The following is a 22,569-nucleotide window of genomic DNA, read 5'->3' on the forward strand; positions in this document are numbered from 1 at the left end:
ATTTCACACATTATTCCACTGTCATTTAGGTTATATAAAATTTGGTATGGCACGAATAAAATGAATTCAGATATGAATTCTTTATTTTGAACAGTTAAAACCACAACTGAGACTGAAATTTCCATAAACTTTGCAGAATGTTCATGCCATTTCCTTCACTTCAATCTGAAAACTTGTGGAATCTACAATCAGTTATGATTATACAGTGCACTCCCGTTATAACGAACACGCTTATAACGAAATTCCGGTTACAACGAAATAAAATTTAGGGCCGCAACATTATCAATTCTATGTATTTTTATTGTTTATTCATTCGGTTATAACGAAATTTCGTTATAACGAAAGAAAACTGCCGGTCCCGAGGACTTCGTTATAACGGGAGTCCACTGTACTTTTAATAAATGCACAAGTGCACAAGCTGATACATGGACACAGACATAGTCACAGACACATATATGAGACAGTGTGGGTGGGGGGGGGGGGGGGGGCAACACTTGGAACTACTCTGTAAGAGGCACACTGACAGTTCATATTGATTGTGGAGTGCAATATGAATGCCTTTATTGTGGGGGTGCTTAGAAAGAGGAATAGTGCTATGGAATATTTTATTATTTGTGCATTCGCTATTGAAATTGCTGATCAGTGTCACATAAATGTTTGCAAGATTTTAGATTTGACCGTTAGCACAGACCTTTATATGTTATTGTACTTTTGCAGCCTGTGTCAAAAATTTGATTTCGACGGAAAATGACTGATGAGAAAATGGTGGACCCTAATTGGGCTCCGATGACGGAGAAGGCAAGATCCAATCTACAGAGACACAGACAGTCGCTCATTGAGGATCTTGATGTAGAAATGATTGTGGATGAACTGATTGCTGATTCTGCCTTGGTACCAGATGAAGTTGAACTCATATTGTCAAAGGTTAGTCCTCATAAACTTTACCAGCAGTGATGTTTTCATCATCTTTTCCTTTAATTGTGTGTGTGTGTGTGTGTGGATGGTTGATTTTTGTAATGTGGGATTGTGTGTGTGTGTTAATGTTTGGGGGGGGGGGGATAATATGAGGGTATTACTGACTAGACAAAAAGTCAAAAAGAGCAGATGGATTCTCCAACCAATCTTCTTATTCAGAAGTTCAAAATAAGTTGTCACAGTTTTCTCCGTTATGTGCACATGATGTGCAAAAGTTGGTTCTGAAGTTAAACAAGAAGACATGTATATTTGATCCAATACCCACAAAGCTGGTTGTAAGGAACATTGATATTCTATTGCCAGTTCTTACAAAAATTATCAACCTGTCTCTGACAAGTGGACACTTTCACAGGAATTGGAAGTTGGCTATAGTTAGACCATTATTGAAAAAGCCCGGTGCAGATTTACAGTTTTCAAATTGTAGACCTGTTAGTAATTTGCAATATGTGTCTAAACTGGTTGAAGCAGCAGTAGCAGGTCAAATTCAGCAACATCTTGTAACCAATGATTTACTACCACCAATGCAGTCAGCATATAGACAAAACCACAGCACAGAAACAGCCCTATTAAAGGTGAAGAATGATTTGCTGTTAGCAATGAATAAGCAACAGGTGGTATTTTTAGTTCTACTGGACATGAGTGCAGCTTTCGATTTAATTAGACACGACATTCTTGTGAATGTTCTCCAAACACATTTTGGAATAACTGACAGAGCATTGTCATGGTTTGAGTCCTATTTGAATGATAGGAGACAGAGGGTTCAGGTCGATTCCAGTATGTCCAAAGAGTTTGATGTACCCTTGGGTGTGCCCCAAGGCTCCTGCCTGGGTCCCCTTCTTTTTACTTTGTATGCTAGTAGGTTGTTCCATGAAATCCAACACAAATTCCCAGAAGTAATGTGTCATACCTATACGGATGATACACAGCTGTACATATCTTTTTCACCTACTGCAGCAGATGAGAATTATACTGTGTCCATTATAGAGCGATGTATTGTGCATCTTCACAAATGGTTATTATCCAACAATCTTCTACTCAATGATAAGAAAACCGAATTTGTAATATGTGGCACTCAACAGCAAGTTTCAAAATTACGCACTGAAAGCCTGAAAGTGATTGATGTTGATATTTATCCTGTTGATTCTGCACGGAATCTGGGAGTGTGGTTTGATTCACCCCTAGCTTTTGACAGACATATCTCTGAAGTATGTAAAAATTCATTTTATCATTTGTTTAATATTGCACATATTCGGAAGCATTTGACACGGGAAAGTACTGAAAAAATCATCCATGCGTTTGTCACAAGCAGATTGGATTATTGTAACAGTTTATTTTATGGATTACCTGATAATCAGTTAGGTAAACTACAAAGGGTGCAAAATGCATGTGCTAGATTAGTTTGTAATTCTCCTCGTTTTTCTCATTGTAGTCCATTACTACGTGCATTACATTGGCTGCCTGTAAAGCAGAGAATCATATTTAAAACTCTGCTAATTGTATATAGAGCCATTCATGGTACAGCACCAGTGTACATACAGGAACTTGTAGAGTTAAAAACATCATTTCAAACATTTTATCATCTTCGAAGTTCACGGGATCAAACATTATTGAAATATCCATCGGGGAAATCAAAAGTTACTCTTGGTGACAGGGCATTTTTGTACGCTGCACCAAAATTATGGAATAATCTCCCTTTGTTTGTAAGACAAGCAGTCACAATTAATGAGTTTAAGGCCAGGTTAAAAAGTCATCTCTTGAAGTAGTGTACATTCTGTTTGAATTTTTTGTATGCATGTCATTTTGTAATGCGCAGTAGAGTATATCATTATACAGGTAGTAGCTGCGCAATATAAATGTCCTTTATTATTATTATTATTAGACTTCTTTCAAATAATATGTTGGAGTAAGTACTCTAATATTTGTATTTAGAGGATTTTATAGTCCATCCTGATGTACTTGTTTTGATTCTTGTTATTATCATTATTGTTAGTATTATTGTTGTTGTTGTTGTTGTTGTTCTATCATCACGAGAAGTTTTTTTTTTTTGGAAAGAAACATCACGTCAATTTCCATCCTGGAAACTTGGACTTCAAATACTTTTCTGAGGATTCTCATTGTCTTGAACAGTAATGCTTTTTGGAGTGTTATTGCACTCAATTGGGCACACCACATTGTCCAAGTAATTTTGTAGCTGTTTTAGCAGTGTTTCGAGTGCTCCTAATATAATTAGTATCGTCTTTGTTCTCATATTCCACAGGCGGCAAAGTCTGGCCAGGTTGTGGTTCTTTTCTGTCTTTTCCTTCTCCTACTGTCTCCCGTTACAGTGACATCAACAATTGTGCACATCTTTGATAATAATTATTCAATCAAGTGATCAAAAGATGATGATGATTGTGATGATGGTGATGGTGGTGGTGATGGTGATGACTGTGATGATGGTGGTGATGGTGGTGATAGTGATGATGGTGATGATGGTGACGAAGATGATGGTGATGATGATGATGATGGTGGTGATGATGGTGGTGATGGTGGTGATGGTGGTGATGATGGTGATAGTGATGATGGTGATGGTGATGATGGTGGTGATGGTGGTGATGATGGTGATGGTGGTGATGGTGGTGATGATGGTGATGAAGATGGTGATGATGATGGTGATGATGATGATGGTGGTGATGGTGGTGATGATGGTGGTGATGGTGGTGATGATGGTGATAGTGATGATGGTGATGGTGATGATGGTGATGATGGTGGTGATAGTGGTGATGATGGTGATGGTGGTGATGGTGGTGATGATGGTGATGATGATGGTAATGATGATGATGATGATGATGATGATGATGATGGTTATCATTATTATCTTTATTATTATCATTACCAGCATCATAATTATCATCATCATCATCATCATCATCATCATCATCATCATCAAATTTCTCATTAATTGTAGGCAACAAGGAGAAGAAGGGCTGTGACATTCCTGAACTTGATCAGTACTAAAGGCCAACACGCCTACAACAGCACCCACTCTGTGTTGGTCAAGTTTCAGCCACACCTGGCTATCTTCCTAGAGGATGCCATCACTGGACAGGGTCATCTTGTGAAGGGGTCATCAGCTGATGGCTTCACCAAGGCACAAGGTCAGAGGTCACTCATTTTTAATAACCAGTACTGTAGCCAAGGCAAGGATTTCACTTGTAAAATAGATTAAACCATTGAGGATGGACTAATTTTGCTGTAACACACATTTCCCAAAGACACCTGCCTGAGTATTCTCGGGACTCGTCTTCAACAGATAAGACTTGCTCATCTTCTTTGTAGGCCGTACATATTTCAGGCAGGCCGCACACTCTTTGCAGTTGATTTGCAGAATCATGATGCAAAATAGTTTCAAGACATTAAATTCTTTCTCTCTTTCTCTTCTTTCTTTAAAACAACAACAAACATTAAATTTCTGTGTATACCACTTTATAACTTTTATCCTTTTTGAAGGTAATTGCAAAAAACATGTGATTCAAACCAAATTGACTTTCAATCCCTGCACATTTTAGTTTCCTTGTATGTATTTCAAATTCTTTATGATTGCACTTGTTGTGGGATGAGGATGCTTTAGATATCTGCTGTAAATTGTACATAAATAGTAATGTTATGAACATGATGTTTTTGTATTTTTCCAGGTTAGTGTTCATTCACTCATTAAATTTGCTATTGTTGGTTTACGACTTATGTAATTACTTTGAAATATAAGCCTTTTACTTTGTCATTTGTATTATCTTCTCCGCCAAGGGCAAGGAGGTTATGTTTTTGTTGGCATTGGTTTGTTGTTTGCAAAATAACTCAAAATGTCGTGAATGGATTTGGATGAAACTTACAGGAAAAGTTGATTGTGACACAAGGAACAGATGATTAACTTTTGGTAGTGATCCGTGAATTTTATGAATTTTCAAAGGAATTTTTATTTTTTTGGCAAATAGAGTCAATGAACTTTGAAGCTCAAGCTGCGGGTATTTGAGGTTTGCATATGCTTACTAAAGCGCATGCTCCGCTCGAGGCACTGTGCAGCAGGAAGTTGATGAGGTAAATACAAGGCTTTTTTATCATTGGGAAATTGTTTCATCATGTGTGTGTATGATGAGCTGCTTTGGGGAGGTCTGTGCTTTGGGGAGGTCTGTGCTTTCTGAGTGCTTTTCTAGTTTTGTTTTCCTTCTACCTCGTCCACACAGCTGATGTTATGCTACGCCTGGGTGGGGTGCCTGTCCCTCCAGCCGTCTTCACACCCCGCCCACAGCACATTGAAGCCATTAGGCAGGCATTGATGAAGCTAGCTGAGGAGCCAGGCTGGGTGGTGGTCCATGGGATGGGTGGTATCGGCAAGTCAGTGCTTGCTGCTGCAGCCATCAGAGATACAGATCTCCTCTCAGGTGGATATTCCTCTCAACATCCTTCATATCACTGTCTCAGATTACATTACATTACTAAACCTTTCCCATCCATCATGAGCACTTTGACCTCCCCCATACAAAGTGGTCTCATCCATCATCTCTAACTCATAAATTATCCTGATAGTCTTCATTGCTGTCATATATTGTGTATCTAGCAATACTCACTTTATGTAGTGACCATTCCCCTAAAATTTACATGTAGCTGGCATCATGCATTTTTGGAGTACTCACACCCTGCAATGTTATTTCCACAGTCATAGATTGACATTGTCATTCTTTTTCGTTGAAAGCTGTTTGCATGAAGAAAAAATCTTCAAGTGGTAACTGTCCCATATAGGCCTATTTTTCATGAACAAAGCATCCTGCGTAAAACAGCCACCAATTACGGTTGTAGCAACATTGACTGTCATCATCACTTTACTTCTCATGAGCTTTGTAACAGAAAACTTGCAATTTACCATTGGTAATGATAATAATGGTAATAATGGTGATAATCACTGACCTACCAAGTCTCACAACCCAGTGACACAACTCATGCTCATCCCCCCAGCAATCATATTCTCACCCTTTCCAGGAGGTTAGCTAATACCTACATGGCTGTCTCTTACAAATTGCAGCTATTTACTATTTTGAATAAATAGTCCAGAGGACTCTAAAAATTGTGTCATCTACTAAAATTATGTTTATAGTCATACACTCTACAAATCAAAACTCATTCACCCTTGATGAAAATTCTCAAAATTAATGATATCTTTGAGAACCTTCTTCCACATCACAAACAGATGAGTATTATGTAAGTAAAGCTGTATTCTATGTACACATCAAATTGCACAATTACTCTTCCCAAAATGAAAAAGTGCCCTACCATGGGAGAGGGACACCATCTCCTACACCCACCACCCCAACTCTGTCGTTTTGCACTCTCGCAGTTACTCACACCCATCCAGTTGAGAAACTTGGCATATCTGTAATAATCTTGATGATGATGCTGATGACAATAATGATAACAATGGTAATGATGATGATAATGATAATTGTAATTTTAATAATACTCTTAATCGTTATTGTCATATTGGGTATAATAGTAATCATCATCACCATTGTCATTGTCGTGATCTTAATCATTATCATCAGTATCTGTGATGCTGTTGATTTCTACATTTGTTGCTTTAAATGTTGACTATTAAGTACCTCAACATTGCTTGATGATTTTTTTTTTCTTTGAATACACTTGTAACCCTGACTATTGGCATATGTGAAATTCTGAGTAACCAAATATTCTAATTCATGGTATATCAACAATAAACTTTCTTTTCATTTTGTGAAGAAAAAAAAATACTCTCAGATACTTGAAGACTTGTTATACCCCCGCCAAACGAAGTTTGAAGGGGGTATATAGGAATCAGCGGACGGTCGGGCAGTTGGGCGGTCGGTCGGGCGGTCGGTCCGTTGTAAATCTTGTGTCGCGAACTACTTCCTCAGTTTTCAACCGATTCCCATAAAACTTGGCACAGATGTGTGCCTTGGGTTGTAGATGTGCAAGACGTATTTTTTGACAGTACCCAAAAGTACGTTGCCATGGTAACGGCATATTATGGGCAAAAATGGGTACAAATCTTGCGTCGCGAACTCCTCCCACAGTTTTTGATCAATTTTTATGAAATTAGGTACAGATGTTCATCTGAATATGTTAAAGATAATATAAAGTTTTGGTATTACCTCAAAAGTTTCCCTGAATTTCCTTGTCTTAGTTTGTGTTTCAGGTTAAAGTACCTTCCATATAACTAACACTGTGAGACTTACTCGCCCGAAAGTGCTCCCATGTCTTAGTAATCATTCAATAATGGTTTCGTACCAGAGCCGCCGCCGTACGACGGCGGCGAGGTAGTACACGTATTGTGCGAGATAACTGCGACCAGCAGCGTGCAGCCCCATACGCATACTGTGTAGCTAACTGCGACCAGCAGCCCCATACGCATAGCTAAATGGGGCTTCGCATTGTAGCTTACAGGATCATGACAGATTTAGTATCGCAGGTAAATATCAACTTAAAATCCAAAAATTTCTTCAATTTGAAGACTTACCAGTTAAGTTGAAGTATTGAAAACAGGCTTTGGGCAATGTTTGGTTTTGCCAATAGTCCCTTTCTGTTCGAATTGATGACTGAATGTGACTCGGTCGAGAGGACCTTGAGAGAGCTACACTGAATTGACGGCCAGCGCATGCGCACACAAACATCTTATCCGTTCATGGATTTGAAATTTGTTCGCATGTGATGTGTGCGTATGCGCTGGTCGTAGTAATCAGTGTATGTAGCTCTCCCAAGGTCCTCTCGACAGAGTCACATTCAGTCATCAATTCGAACAGTAAGGGACTATTGGCAGAACCAAACGTTGCCCGAAGCCTGTTTTCAAGACCTAAACTTAATTGGTAAGTCTTCAAATTGAAGAATTTTGTGGATTTTAAGTTGATATTTACCCGCGATACTAAATCTGTCATGATCCTGAATGCTACAATGCGAAGCCCCATTACGCTATGCGTATGGGGCTGCTGGTCGCAGTTAATTGCATGATTACTAAGAAATGAGAGCACTTTGGGGCAAGTACAATTGTAAGTCTCACAGTGTTAGTTATATGATAGATACTTTAACCTGAAACACGGAAATTCAGGGAAACTTTTGAGGTACCAAAACTTTTTATTATCTTGAGCAAGACACATACATATTTCCGCAGTGGCAAAAAGTGCGTTGCCATGGTAACGGCATGTTATTGGTAAAATATAGGGCAAAATGCTTCATGGCAAAACTGCTTCATCAGTGTTCTTCCAATTTTCATGGAATTCATATTGAATGTTTGTCTAATAGGATATAGGTCAGCATGACACATTTCTTGACAGTGACAAAAAGTATGTTGCCATGGTACAATTAACAGCTCACATATTATGAACCAAAATGATGGAAAATTTTGTGTTGCAAACTACTTCCTCAGTTTTTGCCCAATTTCCATGAAACTTGGTACAGATGTGTGCCTTTGGTTGTAGATGTGTAAGACGCATTTTTTGACAGTACCCGAAAGTACGTTGCCATGGTAACGGCATATTAATGGCAGAAGATCAAGGAAAGATCTTGCGGATTTAACTACTTCCTCAGTTTTTTGACCAAAGCTTATGAAATGTGGCACACACCTTGATCTTGGTGGGAAGATGTGGAAGACATATTTTTCGGACGTGTCGGAAGCTGCGTTGCCATGGTAACGGCATATAAATGGCAGAAGATCAAGGAAAGATCTTGCGGATTGAACTACTTCCTCTGTATTCGACTGAAGCTCATGAAATGTGGCACAAACATTGGTCTTGGTGGGAAGATGTGCAAGACATATTTTTTGGACGTGTCGGAAGCTGCGTTGCCATGGTAACGGCATATTAATGGCGGAAGATCAAGGAAAGATCTTGTGGATTGAACTACTTCCTCAGTTTTTGACAAAAGCTTATGAAATGTGGCACACACAATAGTCTTGGTGGGAAGATGTGCAGACATATTTTTCGGATGTGTCGGAAGCTGCATTGCCATGGTAACGGCATTTAAATGGCAGAAGATCAAGGAAAGATCATTCCTTGGGTAAGACTGTCGTCACGGGGCGGGGGTATTAATCACCTTAAGTGATATTTCTAGTTGAATGATTGGTGCCTTCTGATGGGACAGGAAATTACTTAGAAATGCTGTTATTTCATTTCAAATCTTGTTTACCTACTAAATGAAATCATGGTTTTCAGATTATCACGCCAGGTTGAATATCCATCCACATTGTCAAAGTTTGATTTTATCACTGATGCACTGTTTGCTCAAGACCTCATTATCTGATTTTGTGATTTGTTCTTTGATGGAGTGATAGGGAAGAGATAGTGACTTCTATGAATAAGTATTTTAGAAATGTAGAATTGCGTAGTGCTGATGTACATGTATATAGATGCTTTGAGGGTACCTGGTGGTTGTTTCAGACTATTTTCCTGGAGGACCCTTCTGGCTTTCTGTGGGACACATTGATAAGACCAAGCTTCTCCTGAAGGTACAGAACCTATGTGCCCGACTTGACGACGACGGGGCAAGAACTCCGCCCCATAACTTGGAGGAGGGTAAAGACCGGCTGAGAAAACTCCTCGTGGAGAAACACTCACGGTGAGTTGGGTACAAAGTGGTTTGATGAATGGGGCTTGAAATGACTAGAAGATCTTGTATAGACCGATTCAATTTCGATGACCTATTCACCTACCGCCGCTAGCGGCGCTATAACGGTCGCCATAACTGGGGGCCAACGGGGGCTTACAGCGAGCTAGCTACCCAGCGAGTTGCACTTGCAGCTCAGCAGCCTAGCGTACCCATCGCGCATAGTTAGCCGGGCGCAGCCGCCGCGCCGCGGCCGGCGACTGCTGGCGCTAATATTGTGATTGTTTACTCACTGTGTGGAAAAGTCATTCAGCGGCCTTTAATGCCTTTCTTTTGGACAAATTGAGTGATTCAGACAATGATCTACTTTGAAAGCTTCGAAGGAAGGATCAGGAAAACACATTGTGCAGTTGTTGGGTGCACAAATAACAGAAAAAAATGGAAATGGAAGCTGCACGGCAGAGTGTGAAATTCAGACACCGCTGACGCATGATAAATTAAGGCAAAATTAAAGACAATTAAGTGAAATACAACAACATAAAAATGCACAGATTTCGAAACAAACTATGTCTACTAGATTCTCTATTTAATTAGGTTATCACTGTATATTCATAAATATGTTGTTCATCTTGGAAGACAAGTTTAGATCAAAGAATTTGATAATTCACCGATTTTTTTTTTTTTTTTTTTTTTTTTTTTTGAGGGGGATTTTTTTTTTAAATCCTTGGTGTCCTACTTGCCAAAGTTAGAATCCACTTCCTGGCTAGACTTTATTATTATGACAAACATTTTACGGCCTACACTACAGCTAAATAAATGTTTCAAGATGCGTTAGATTCTTATATTGTTTTCACTTCTTCAATGTTCAGCACTGAATTGACCATAGGCCTATTCAATTTTGGCCTGGAACTCTGAATTTGACTTTTGATAGAGTGATACTTATAAATATTAAACCATGGATGGTGGCAAACATTTGTTTCATAATCATACTAAGAAAGTATGATTTGAAAATCACTTTTGTAGATTATAATATTAGGCGTTAACGTGATGTTATGCAGGGTTACTTAGACCTAAAACAGTAGAAGTTTCGGTTGTAGACATCAGGCGACGTAGTCGTAACTTAAGTTTAGGCATATACGGCCTAGAAACGCCTAGATTTATATTCCGTTTGGTTTATTCAGTTAGGCTTGCCTGAAGTTATCGACAACCGAAAATGATATAGGATGTAGGGTTCTAGAAGTCAATAGGTCTAAATCTAGTCTGGACTCTTGCCTAGATTTCTAGACAAGATCTAACATTAGACAAATTCTACCCTGCTGGCCCGACACTCCCAAGTAAAGGCAAAAGCCTGCCCTAAAAAGGTTAAGTTAACTGATAGCTTGCAATATTGCGCCATATCTAGCTCAAGATTCTTATTCATTATTTGTATTTAATTTTATCAGTTAACTTGTCAACAGCCTAGGCTTATTAGCAAGACGTCTGCCTGCGCCTAGCAGTAATTCTCCCCAGCGGTTTTTATTCTCTTGCAAGTCTTACACAAATGTGAATATACGGGGCTTACACGCGAGTACCCAAGTCATCGCCAAAGAAATAGAGTCTACAAACATTCACGGATCGTACCGATATTTACCTTGAAATTCAAGTTTTGGCTACAGCCGTATGTCATCTACCCATTCGCTCATAGTCGGTATAAGTTGTTTAATTTTATTTATTCTTAATTAGCTAGTGAAAAAAAAAAATGAAGACTCTAGTTGTCACAAATCCAGATGTGTCGATCGCTGCCAGCGCCAGAGATAGCTAGCTGGCCGGCTGGCGCCGGGTGGTAAAAGCACTGGCTGCCGCTGGCACCCTTGCCACCCACGCAGGGCGCTTGCCGACCCGGCCTGTTTGGCCCCCAGTTATGGCGTCGCCTTAAGAGGGTGCACTTCCATGAACAGTTGCTTGAATCGGTCTATTGTGCTGGTAGTGAAAGGTAAGGGCACTTACAAACACTCTGATGGCAGTATTTACATTGTATAAGCAGCATATACTGAGCTCCTAGGAATTACCTTCACATGTTTGGGAGGACATACATTGTGATGGTGTCAGTAGAAATCCAATAGCAGTGATACTAGCAGCATATAGTGTGCTGCTGCTCACCCTGACTACCAGTATGATGAAAATACAATTGCATATCTGTAACCGCAATAATAAACAACACAGCATCAAATTAGTGCCACCATTATCAAAACCGCCATCAGATTAAAACTTCACAGCAATTGTAGAAGTGCTACTATGCATGGCTTTGGTGTTTTTAGTGCTACTATGCTTCTACTTCTGTTATTTCTTCTACCACCAATGAAAAGTATTACTACTGTCATGGCTAATACTTCTGCTTTTTTTACCATGTCTGTGGTGTCCACTTATCTACTACTTCTTCTACTGCCATCACAACTCTTGCCTACCAGTGCCATTCCCGTTACTTTTCCCCAGGTGTTTCTATGTCTGTGTTACCATGTGTTTTGTTTTACAATCTCAACATTGCTTCTGTAACTGATCATGGTATTCTTAGACATTCATTTACCATTTCCTTTTTATAGGAATCCACATCTTTTGTGAATACAGATTTACCAAATGTATCATTGCCCCAATACACAATATCTGTGCATTCATTTCGGATATCAAACAGATGTCTTTAAATACATGTAGACATTGTCGGTTGAGAAAGATGAGGGTGTTAAGGTGCCATAGCCATAGGGATAGGAACATTAATGGTCTTTTACTCAACCAATGACATCTGCTGAGTAGGGCAGAAAAGGAAACCTTTTTAGCAGCTCTTGCTTTTGAAAGTGCCAGAGAATAATGGTTAAACTACAGTCAACAAGATAAGAATATAAAATTAAAAGGTTAATTATCAAGCTGTGAAATGTAGCCACCAAAGTTATTCAGTTGTGTAGAGAAATGGAGACATGGTAGCAAGCAGACGATATCTTTGATAGTGAATAATATCACATGAGTGAAGTTTACCACCATTCCCCCCACTTTCCTCACACTTTTTGAACATGAGGTCTTACTTGATTTTCTTTCAGCGATACATGAAATGTTGGCAGACCTTCAAAACAACAATACGGACATTTGCCACTGTAATTCTCTCAAGGAAAATATTGTAGTCGCAGGATCAGATTATTACCAGTTGTAGAACAATATGGAATGATTTACAATGATTTATGACTGTAGTTGTACCAATTCATGAGTAGTGCATGATTTTATGAATATGGGATTGATGCACATTACGTCCAATTTGTCAACTTCCGTGTGATCACTTAAGATAATTACCGATGTTTGACACTGACGATTCCCAGGTCTTTGTTGATCCTCGATGATGTATGGTCATCTCGAGTCATCCACACGTTTGATGTCCAAGCGAGAGTTCTAGTGACCACCAGAGACCGCAGTGTGACCGACAGAGTGTTTGGTAGGAAATATTTCCTATTACTAGATGCTATCTGCTGTGTAGCATTACCCTCAAATATACAAATTAACTTCTGTTAGATTTCACAAAAGTCATTTTGGTGATTAGATGATGCACTTTATTCTGTGAATGTTTGAACAAAGTTGAAATACTGGATTATCGCACATTATGTACTGTGATGTCACCTGATTTTAAGCTAGAGAGAAATGAAAGAAAGGGTTGATTGTTTGTCCTTCTGCTACACCCATATAAAAAGTGAAAGACTGAATTGTTTCAGTCATCGCTGTATTTTAGATACAGAGCTCTTAAATCTTATAATGAGTTGCCCATTTGAAGCAATGTTTCATTGAGATGCTTTAAACTCCTATCCTCCCAAAATATGACATTTTATGATGTGATAATGAGTAATAAACTCATCATTGCATTATCTACTTTAATGATAACCAAGCAATAAATTTACTTTCTACTGACCCCCACCCCCCCCCCCCCAAAAAGTGTCTGTGCTCTCAAACGTTACTGACTCTGCTCCTCATTCTTTTGTTTGTACTGAGTTTATTTCCCAATGGATATTGCTTTGATGTGCATTTTTCAAGAAGAGAATATTAAAGTTTGAAAACTTCAACATGCAAAAATGAAACATTAATGCAGCTTTTGCATACTTGCATAAGACCAAATTTTACATGTGTATCCCTAATGTTTTATAGAGACAAGTGCAGTATATACACCAAATATTTTGCGACGTTTTTATTTTCGCGAATTTTTGCGAGTCAGGTGGTATTCGCAAATTTAAAGACACACGAAAATATTGATTCTGTTCCTGATATGAATTTGACATGCACATCACTATACATTTCTCTGTTCTGTACAAAACTCCTCACTCACGAATCAAACCACATGCATTTGAACTGTCGGGAAGTCCCGATTCGCAAAATTTTAGACTCGTTAATATATGGTGTATACAGTATTTCTCTAGGTCGAGATCCATGACATCATTAAATGTAATTTTTATAGGTCCAGTCCACAGAGTTCCATTGGAGAGTGGCTTCTCAGAGGACCAGGCTCTCCGAACGCTGGCCACCTGGACTCACCGTGAGGTGGAGAACTTACCCCAAGAGGCTAAGGAGATTTATCACGCCTCCAAAGGATCCCCACTGGTCATCTCAATCATAGGAGCTCTCCTGTCCGACCATCCACACAGGTGAGGATTATATTGATCACAACTGAGTGACCATCCACACAGGTGAGGATTATACTGACCACTACTGAGTGACCATCCACACAGGTGAAGATTATATTGATCACAACTGAGTGACCATCCACACAGGTGAGGATTATACTGACCACTACTGAGTGACCATCCACACAGGTGGGGATTATATTGACCACTACTGAGTGACCATTCACACAGGTGAGGATTATACTGGCCATTATCAAGTGATCATTCACATTATTTGAGTGTCACACTGACCTCTAGATTTACCCACCTCACATATGAGGGTCAGACTGATCTCTAGATCGACTGACCACATGGATGAGTGTCACACCAAGCTCTTGTTACTGACCATCCACACAAGCAGTCACACTGACAAAATTCATACTGTACAAGCTGTTATTTTGCAACAGATATTACAGTAGCTTTTATAGCATGTAGTTCCTTGTCATTTCAGGCTATAGTTCTTGACTTCAATGTAATCAACATTTTCACATGAGCTGTAATAATGTCACTGTTAAGCCTGGTCAGTGTTACTGTATAGCCTGGTCAGTGTTACTGTATAGCCTAGTCAGTGTTACTGTATACAGCTGTAGCCTGGTCAGTGTTACTGTATAGCCTGGTCAGTGTTACTGTATAGCCTGGTCAGTGTTACTGTATAGCCTGTTCAGTGTCACTGTTAAGCCTGGTCAGTGTTACTGTTAAGCCTGGTCAGTGTTACTGTATACTCCATATAAATCTTATGAATTGGGACTGGTTAGAAATTAACAACTAATATTCAAAACCACATTGATGGAATGAGAAAGAATTATTTTCCTTTTACAATAGAAAAGATAGCAGCTCCCCACCTTGGAGACAGCATGTACTGCATTTGTGTTAAGGAAAACAATTTTTATGCAAGTTGCTTTTTTGTGAATATTTTCAGCCCACACAATTCTTGAAAATTAAAGCATCACTGAAAACGTCCAGTAAGCCCACTACCTTTCATGATATTATCACGCTTACATCTACCATCTCTCAGCCATTTTCTGTGACTGTTCATCTTTACGATGCCCTGTCTACCACCTGTAGATTTTACTTTGTTGTAAAATGTTGTTGTTTTTTGCCTGATCCTTGAAATTCTCCAAGATTTGGATTTTTTTTTTTCATGTACACTGCATGATACATCATTTCTCATGCCATTTGTAAGGATTAAAGCATTACAATTGGCCATATTGAAATAATTCCAATGCAAAGACAGTGTTTTGTTTTTCTGGACAATATTCTAAAAGCTGTGTAATTTACTGTGATGTCTGATTGTTCAATCATCTTGGATTTACCATCTTATGTATGTCCCACCCTACTTGAATGTTCTTGTTCTTTGTATGTTTTGATTTATTATCAGATGGAAGTTTTATCTTGACAAGTTGATGCGCAAACGTTACAGCAGCCTGAAGAAAGTGACGGCATATGAGTACGGCAGTGTCGGTGAAGCCATGGGAATGAGTCTAGAGCAGCTACCGTCTGAATTACGAGACATCTACGCATCTTTCTCTATCTTCTGTGAAGATGTTCCCATTCCAGCTACAGTGAGTAAAGTGCTTTGAGCTCATGAATGCTGCCTCTTGTACTGGCTGTGATCAGTAATAGTCTTCTCCATCAACCCGCAATGCTCATTGTCTTGAAGCCTATTAAACAATCCCGGTTTTTATAGAAGTAGATAGTGTGTGTTTCATTTCATTTCATTCATTTATTTAAGCATGGCAACATATTTCAGTCCGAAGACTGTTCTTCCGCAGGTCCGTGCGGATAAAATACAACATAGATATACAGAAATGAAAAACAAAACTCATACATAAAAAAAACATAAACAAAACATAGAATACAGAAAACATGGTGATGAAACTACGGCACTCATTTCGACAGAAACAAACATGATCAATCAAAGATAACCATGTACAATTATTATGCAATGTATATCGCCGTAGTTTAAAATGAAAGAAACGAAAACAAAGGAGAGTTCAAAAGAGAGAGAAAGGGAGGGGGGGGGGGGAGAGAAAGAGGAGATAATGAGAGAGAAGCACATGCAAAGGGAATAAAACTGAGAAAAGTTGTCTATTATCAGTTTCGTTCAAGTGCATTTTTAAAGCTTACAAACGTTGGTTTTTGTTTCAGTTCCAATGGTAACTTATTCCAATGTATTGATCCAGAATATGTCAAACTTTTATGTTTGAAACAAGTCTTAATCAAAGGTAACACAAAATTTAACGATGAATTCCTCACGTTATCGCTGAAGACTTTGAATTGAAACATATCTCACAAAATTCCAACAAAGCTCACATTCAAAGGCTGGGATTTAACTGCATTGACTTCAGTGTAGATAGCACTCACACTATAAAGAATGAAAATTAAGGAGGAAACATATCTTGACAGTATTTAGTATTATTTTCCCGTTTTTTTTTAACCCTTCCCTTTTGAATATGTTACAAGTAGTGATAATGACTTCATGGTTTGCTGGAGTCATCTTGGCAAAGACATTTGGTGTATTGAAACTTTTCCCTTGTTGTTTTGTGTTACATTAATGAGTGTCATGTTGAGTATGATACTGCATCGGAAAATATGTCTTTATTTTGCAAAGTCTATTCCCCTACTAAAGTATTGTCATTACTCTACACAGCAGCTAAAGTCAAACTTTTCTGTCTTTCCAAAAGTTAGTGTTTGGTGCTTTAGATGTCAGTATTTTTCACTGGACTCTATAGTTTCAATGATTGCAGTCCTTTTCTGGGTACAACACACAAAGTGTCTAAAGATGACACCATTGACTTGATAATACACAACCCATGCATTAGACTTTTATTGGTCTTCTGCTCACAAGTGTTTAGTGTAGTGTCTGTGTTTGTGTTCCAGGTTCTTGGTGTAATGCATGATGAGGAGCAAGAGTCAATAGAAGACATGATGGAAGAAATAGTCAACAAGTCTCTGGCCTTCCAGGAGTGGGATACAACACTCAAGTGTATGGTGTATACACTGCATGACCTACAACTTGACTTTCTGACTGAGCAGTATAAAGACAATATACAGGTATGTAACTTTGACACAAGCACTCAAGTGTATGGTGTATACACTGAATAACCTTCAACTGGACTGTCTATACTGAGCAGTATAAAGACAGTATACAGGTAGGTAACTTTGATACAAGCACTCAGGTGTATGGTGTATACACTGACTAACCTTCAACTTGACTTTCTATACTGAGCAGTGTAAAGACAGAATATGGGTATGGTGTAGGTAACAAGCACTCTGTCATTCTTGGCTGAATCCTTGCCAAGATATACATAATTGTGATTCAGGCTCTTTCTTAGTTCATTTTTATATATTATAGCAATATGTTAGAAGTGTACAAGCATTGTTCAGACAATAATTTGATTTCTTTTTCTTTGTAGTCTTTTCTTCCTTTCTACTTTTTTATCTTCCTCCTTTGCTTTTGTATTTTACCGTATGATAATTCTAAGGATAATTCAGGAATGTATTCTCTGTTTACTTTGTCTGTCAGGATTTTCACAAAAAATTAGTCCATGCATTCAAGAATCAATGTGATGGAGCGTATCACACTTTGCCAGACGACAGCTACATCCACATGTACCTGGCTCAGCACATGGCCCAGGCTGGGGAATTCGCTGAGCTCTCTACTATTCTACAGAGCCTGCGCTGGATTGCCAGGAAAGTCACATTGACGGGACCAGCAAACATGCTGAGTGACTATGTCTCCTATGCTGGCAGTATCCCAGAAAAAGTGAGCTGATATTTTTTTTTTATTCTGTTTTATGTTTAATGATAAGAAGTGTTGATGACATGCACCCTGTCAATCATATTAATGGCTTGCCAAACTTAACTGTAATATTTAGATACATATTGTCAACACAATTTCTTATATAGTCCTCTTTTATGTGTTTTCTCATTAATCTATTGATTAAACATGATGTATGATGAGATACAAATAATTCAACCAGAATTACATCTTCACAGTTGGAAAAATCTTGGTTTGATTATTAGGAGGCAAAATATTCCTGAACTTCGATTCTGAACCCCAAAATATGAAAATTTTAATTCTTCATTGGTGTGTTTATCGAGGAAATATTGATACAAAATTACATGGGCCAGCAAGGAACCATGTATAGTAAATATATCTATGACAGATTTCTGTATGTTTAACTTCAAATTGAGTTCTGTGTTCACCATGAAAAATGTTGGAAATACAGTTTGTTTTCCATGTTTGTTTGAAAGTCAGTTTCCTCCAGTCTCATTTGCTTAGCTTACTATATGTTGAAGTGATTTTCTTTTGGTTGTGGAAAGCATATTTGTCTTGTCTGATAATGCTCACTTTAATACTGTAGTAAAGCTAATGACATAGTAGTGTTCAGTCTTAACTCTCTTCTGACCATTCCAGCAACGACAAATAGTGGAGGAGTTCCAGGTGTTTGTGAGTGTGAACGCTCACCTCTTGATGCAAACTCCACTCCCTGACCTTCTTCAGCTGGCCTTGCTACAACAAGACAGCACTGAGGTATGCCAGCAAGCAAGGCGCCTTGTTCGGGAGAAACAAGGAGGTTTCTACGTTGAATGGTGGTAAGCTAACTAGCTAGGAAACGTTCAGGGTCTTAACTGATGATAGTGATCTAGACTGCTATGGAGAGAGTGACAGTCTGTTAGAGGTCTTAAGGAAGAAGACTCATAATTACTACAACAAATTCTCCTTGAAACAACCTTCCAATTGTCTTCTCTTGTCATAGTTTTTTTTGTTGTGATGTGAATTGAGCAGCACTGACACCTAGCAGAGTGTCAGTTTATCGTGGTCACCTTTCCATCAGACTCCAATATCCAATCACTGCCTAATCCATACTTCTGATATACATGTATAGTCCAGTGACATACATGTACTGTAAAAGAAAAAGTGGTTTCTTTCGCGGTGGTTTTATTTTCGCGCTTTTCGCGCTTTGAGGTTGAACCACAAATTCAACATCATGCGAAAATGTTTTGAAAAGTCGCGCAAAATTAACCATGCAAGGAAATGTTTTGAACTCGGCACTTGTTACAATGCTATTGCGAACATGCACACACAAAGATACTGCGCATTGAGTGTATTGATGGTCAACACACACACACAGCGATACCGCGCAATGTAGTTACAAGCATTTTATAAAGTACTCGAGAGACGGGATTTCAGGTAAGCCTGCATTTGATTTTAATTTCTGTTTGATAAATAAAAGAATAATTGGATTATAGTTTGGGTTTTCATGTGCAAAATAAAACAGTTTTTGCCGACTGAATTCACAGATTTTGCCGACCGCGAATTTAAACACACGCGAAAAAGTCGGCACCGATTGAAACTGCAAAAGTATCTGTGTGCAAAAGAAACCACTTTTACAGTAGTAGCTTGTTGCACATAAGTGAGACACATCTTTGATATATTGCTCACTGACATGCTAGCTTGTTGCACATTAGTAACACATGCATACAGCAAGGACCGTCAAATGAGAGAAAATGATTGATAATATAATGATAGGTTATCATGCTAGTTGTTGTTTTTTTTTATATTAGGGAACTCTTTTTCTTTCCCCCTCATAAATGGGAATATTTAACAGGTGGTAGAACCAGTTGTGGTGTTTAATAAGGTCTAATATTCTTTCTTGATTCTTGCAGCAATAAATATTTAGTGAGAGACTCTCTTCTACTGACCAACACTCCTCACTCTGGGGTGACAAATAGCGCCCATTTCTCTCCAACGGGAGACCACATCATATCCTGTGGTGAAGATGGTACAGTCAAGGTAGGCATCTTCTCCCAACCCTCATAACTGTCTCTCTTCTCTCTCTCACAATCTCTTCTTCTCTCCCTCTCTTTATTTTCCATGTTAAGTCTTTTGCTCTTCTCAAAGTTTACATCTTTAGTGAACACCAACTCCTACAGTTTGCAGTGTTTCTGGCACAAGGCTGTGTCTTTGTGAGCATCAATATCAATCATCTACCTAAGACTGTAGACTCCTGCATTCTTGTTTCCTCTCTTAAATTGGAAATAAGTGTATCATTGACTTTTTTTATTCCATTGTATTTGTTTAAACACTGTAGAGACTATCATGAAAATTATACTTTCAACTTGTAATGCATATATTTGTTCAAATAAATGTACAATTTGTATGTTTTTCATGGTATAAACATGTAAGTTTAGAAAAAAAAAAACTTATTAAATACAATCAAAATCAAATCAAATATCAATGTACACTAGTTATTATGGATGCACCTAATGACTTGATATGTACTTAGTCTCTTTAGTTCCTTGGCAACCACATATATTTAAGCCAGCTACTGTATATTATTTTTATGTGCTATAGCCCAAATTCACGAAGGTGGTGCAATCTTTGTCCATATGGTTTAAACCATGGACAAAGACCGTAATTTTTTATGGGGTGCCAAGTGTTGCATGGCTTATTTCGTTACAAAATCAGTCATTTCATTGACAAAATGACCATTTTGTTACGAAATGACTGATTTTGTAACAAAATAGGCCATGCGACACTTGGCGCCCCATACAAAACTACGGTCTTTGTCCATGGTTTAAACCATGGACAAAGATTGTACCACCTTCGTGAATTCAGACCTTTGTGATTAGCCTTTTGATGATTACTTAATGAGATGTAGAAGTCAGCCTTATCATCTGACATGACATAATTTCTGTTCTCCCAGCTATGGAGTAGTCAGTCAGCCAAGCTTGTCTTCTGTCTGGAGGCCCATAATAACTGGGTCAACTGGTGTGAGATATGTCCAGCGGGTGATTTCATGGTCACATGTTCCAGCGCCAACGTCAAGATGTGGAGGGTGAAAGACCAGAGCTTGATGAAAAAGATTTCTGGAGACTGGTTGAGGGCGCTCATCTCTCACGATGGCAAGAAGATTGTCATGTGTAGTGTGGAAGGTCTGATTGAGGTGAGTCTCAAACACAAAAAGATTGTCATGTGTAGTGTGGAAGGTCTGATTGAGGTGAGTCTCAAACACAAAAAGATTGTCATGTGTAGTGTGGAAGGTCTCATTGAGGTGAGTCTCAAACACACATTTTTACCACTGGCTGCCAACTTCTTATTAAATCTTCCTCTGTACTTGGTTCATTGTGTGACTGAACTCAACCTTCTAGAATTGATTTGTGTGTGTGTTTAAGATTGTACCATCTGTGGTGTGTATCCAGTGCACATGCCTACATGATACAATGCTCTCGAGCTAGACATCATTACGTTGTATGCATAATCTATGCCACACAGGCTGCATACGTTGTACTTGCCCAATGCCTATTCAGATTACATATTGTCAAATAAGTGCATGTTGCATGTAAAATTTATACATTGTGTCTTTTTGTCTCCATTGTGAAATATGCTTTGTGTTTTGGATACACTTTTCTCATATCTTTATTTTCAAAGCTTTAAACTTATTCAAAGCATTCAATGGCTGTGATACTCAGACAACTGGGATATACCACAGTGATACACCCAAGCTCATAAATTACTGTAGTGTTATTGTTAGACTGTAAGTGCAAATTTCATGTAATGATTAAGCTTTGAATGAACCAACACACTCGCTGGCAGCCTCTCTTGTTTAGATTGTATCATAAGATTGCAACAAAGTGAAAAATATATCAAAATATTTATTCATGGAATAGAAGTTTATTGCATCATTTGTATTCATGATTCTTAATTGTCTTTTTACAGCAAAATTATCAATACACTGAAATGATTTAGTAATGTCATTTATGTAAATGTTACATTTTGCATACCACTCAGATCACTGACGTAAATGTAACATTTTGCATACCACTCAGATCATTGTTATAAATGTAACAATTTGCATACCACTCAGATCACTGTTGTAAATTTAACATTTACATACCACTCAGATCACTGTTGTAAATGTAACAATTTGCAAACCACTTAGATCACTGTTGTAAATGTAACATTTTGCATATCACTCAGATCACTGTTGTAAATGTAACATTTTGCATACCACTCAGATCATTGTTATAAATGTAACACTTTGCATACCACTCAGATCACTGTTGTAAATGTAACATTTTGCAAACCACTCAGATCACTGTTGTAAATGTAACATTTTGCATACCACTCAGATCACTGTTGTAAATGTAACATTTTGCATACCACTCAGATCATTGTTATAAATGTAACAATTTGCATACCACTCAGATCACTGTTGTAAATGTAACATTTTGCAAACCACTCAGATCACTGTTGTAAATGTAACACTTTGCATACCACTCAGATCACTATTGTAAATGTAACATTTTGCATACCACT

At 38.3% G+C, this 22,569-nt stretch overlaps 1 protein-coding gene across 1 annotated transcript in view; it reads left to right on the top strand.

Annotated features, from left to right (window-relative positions):
- The first annotated feature begins 762 nt into the window (after nucleotides 1–762).
- LOC140235960 (apoptotic protease-activating factor 1-like) overlaps nucleotides 763–22,569 on the top strand; it is a 32,575-nt gene continuing 10,768 nt past the window's right edge. Inside the window, exons 1-12 of the mRNA XM_072315956.1 lie at nucleotides 763–924; nucleotides 3,923–4,112; nucleotides 5,196–5,393; nucleotides 9,411–9,588; nucleotides 12,918–13,030; nucleotides 14,039–14,225; nucleotides 15,622–15,805; nucleotides 17,124–17,297; nucleotides 17,770–18,009; nucleotides 18,664–18,842; nucleotides 19,917–20,043; nucleotides 20,957–21,196. Of these exons, the coding sequence (XP_072172057.1) occupies nucleotides 763–924; nucleotides 3,923–4,112; nucleotides 5,196–5,393; nucleotides 9,411–9,588; nucleotides 12,918–13,030; nucleotides 14,039–14,225; nucleotides 15,622–15,805; nucleotides 17,124–17,297; nucleotides 17,770–18,009; nucleotides 18,664–18,842; nucleotides 19,917–20,043; nucleotides 20,957–21,196 (2,172 nt within the window). The remainder of the gene's footprint in view (nucleotides 925–3,922; nucleotides 4,113–5,195; nucleotides 5,394–9,410; nucleotides 9,589–12,917; nucleotides 13,031–14,038; nucleotides 14,226–15,621; nucleotides 15,806–17,123; nucleotides 17,298–17,769; nucleotides 18,010–18,663; nucleotides 18,843–19,916; nucleotides 20,044–20,956; nucleotides 21,197–22,569) is intronic.

This window comes from Diadema setosum, chromosome 12, assembly GCF_964275005.1.
Source record: "Diadema setosum chromosome 12, eeDiaSeto1, whole genome shotgun sequence".
Classification (NCBI taxonomy): Eukaryota; Metazoa; Echinodermata; class Echinoidea; order Diadematoida; family Diadematidae; genus Diadema; species Diadema setosum.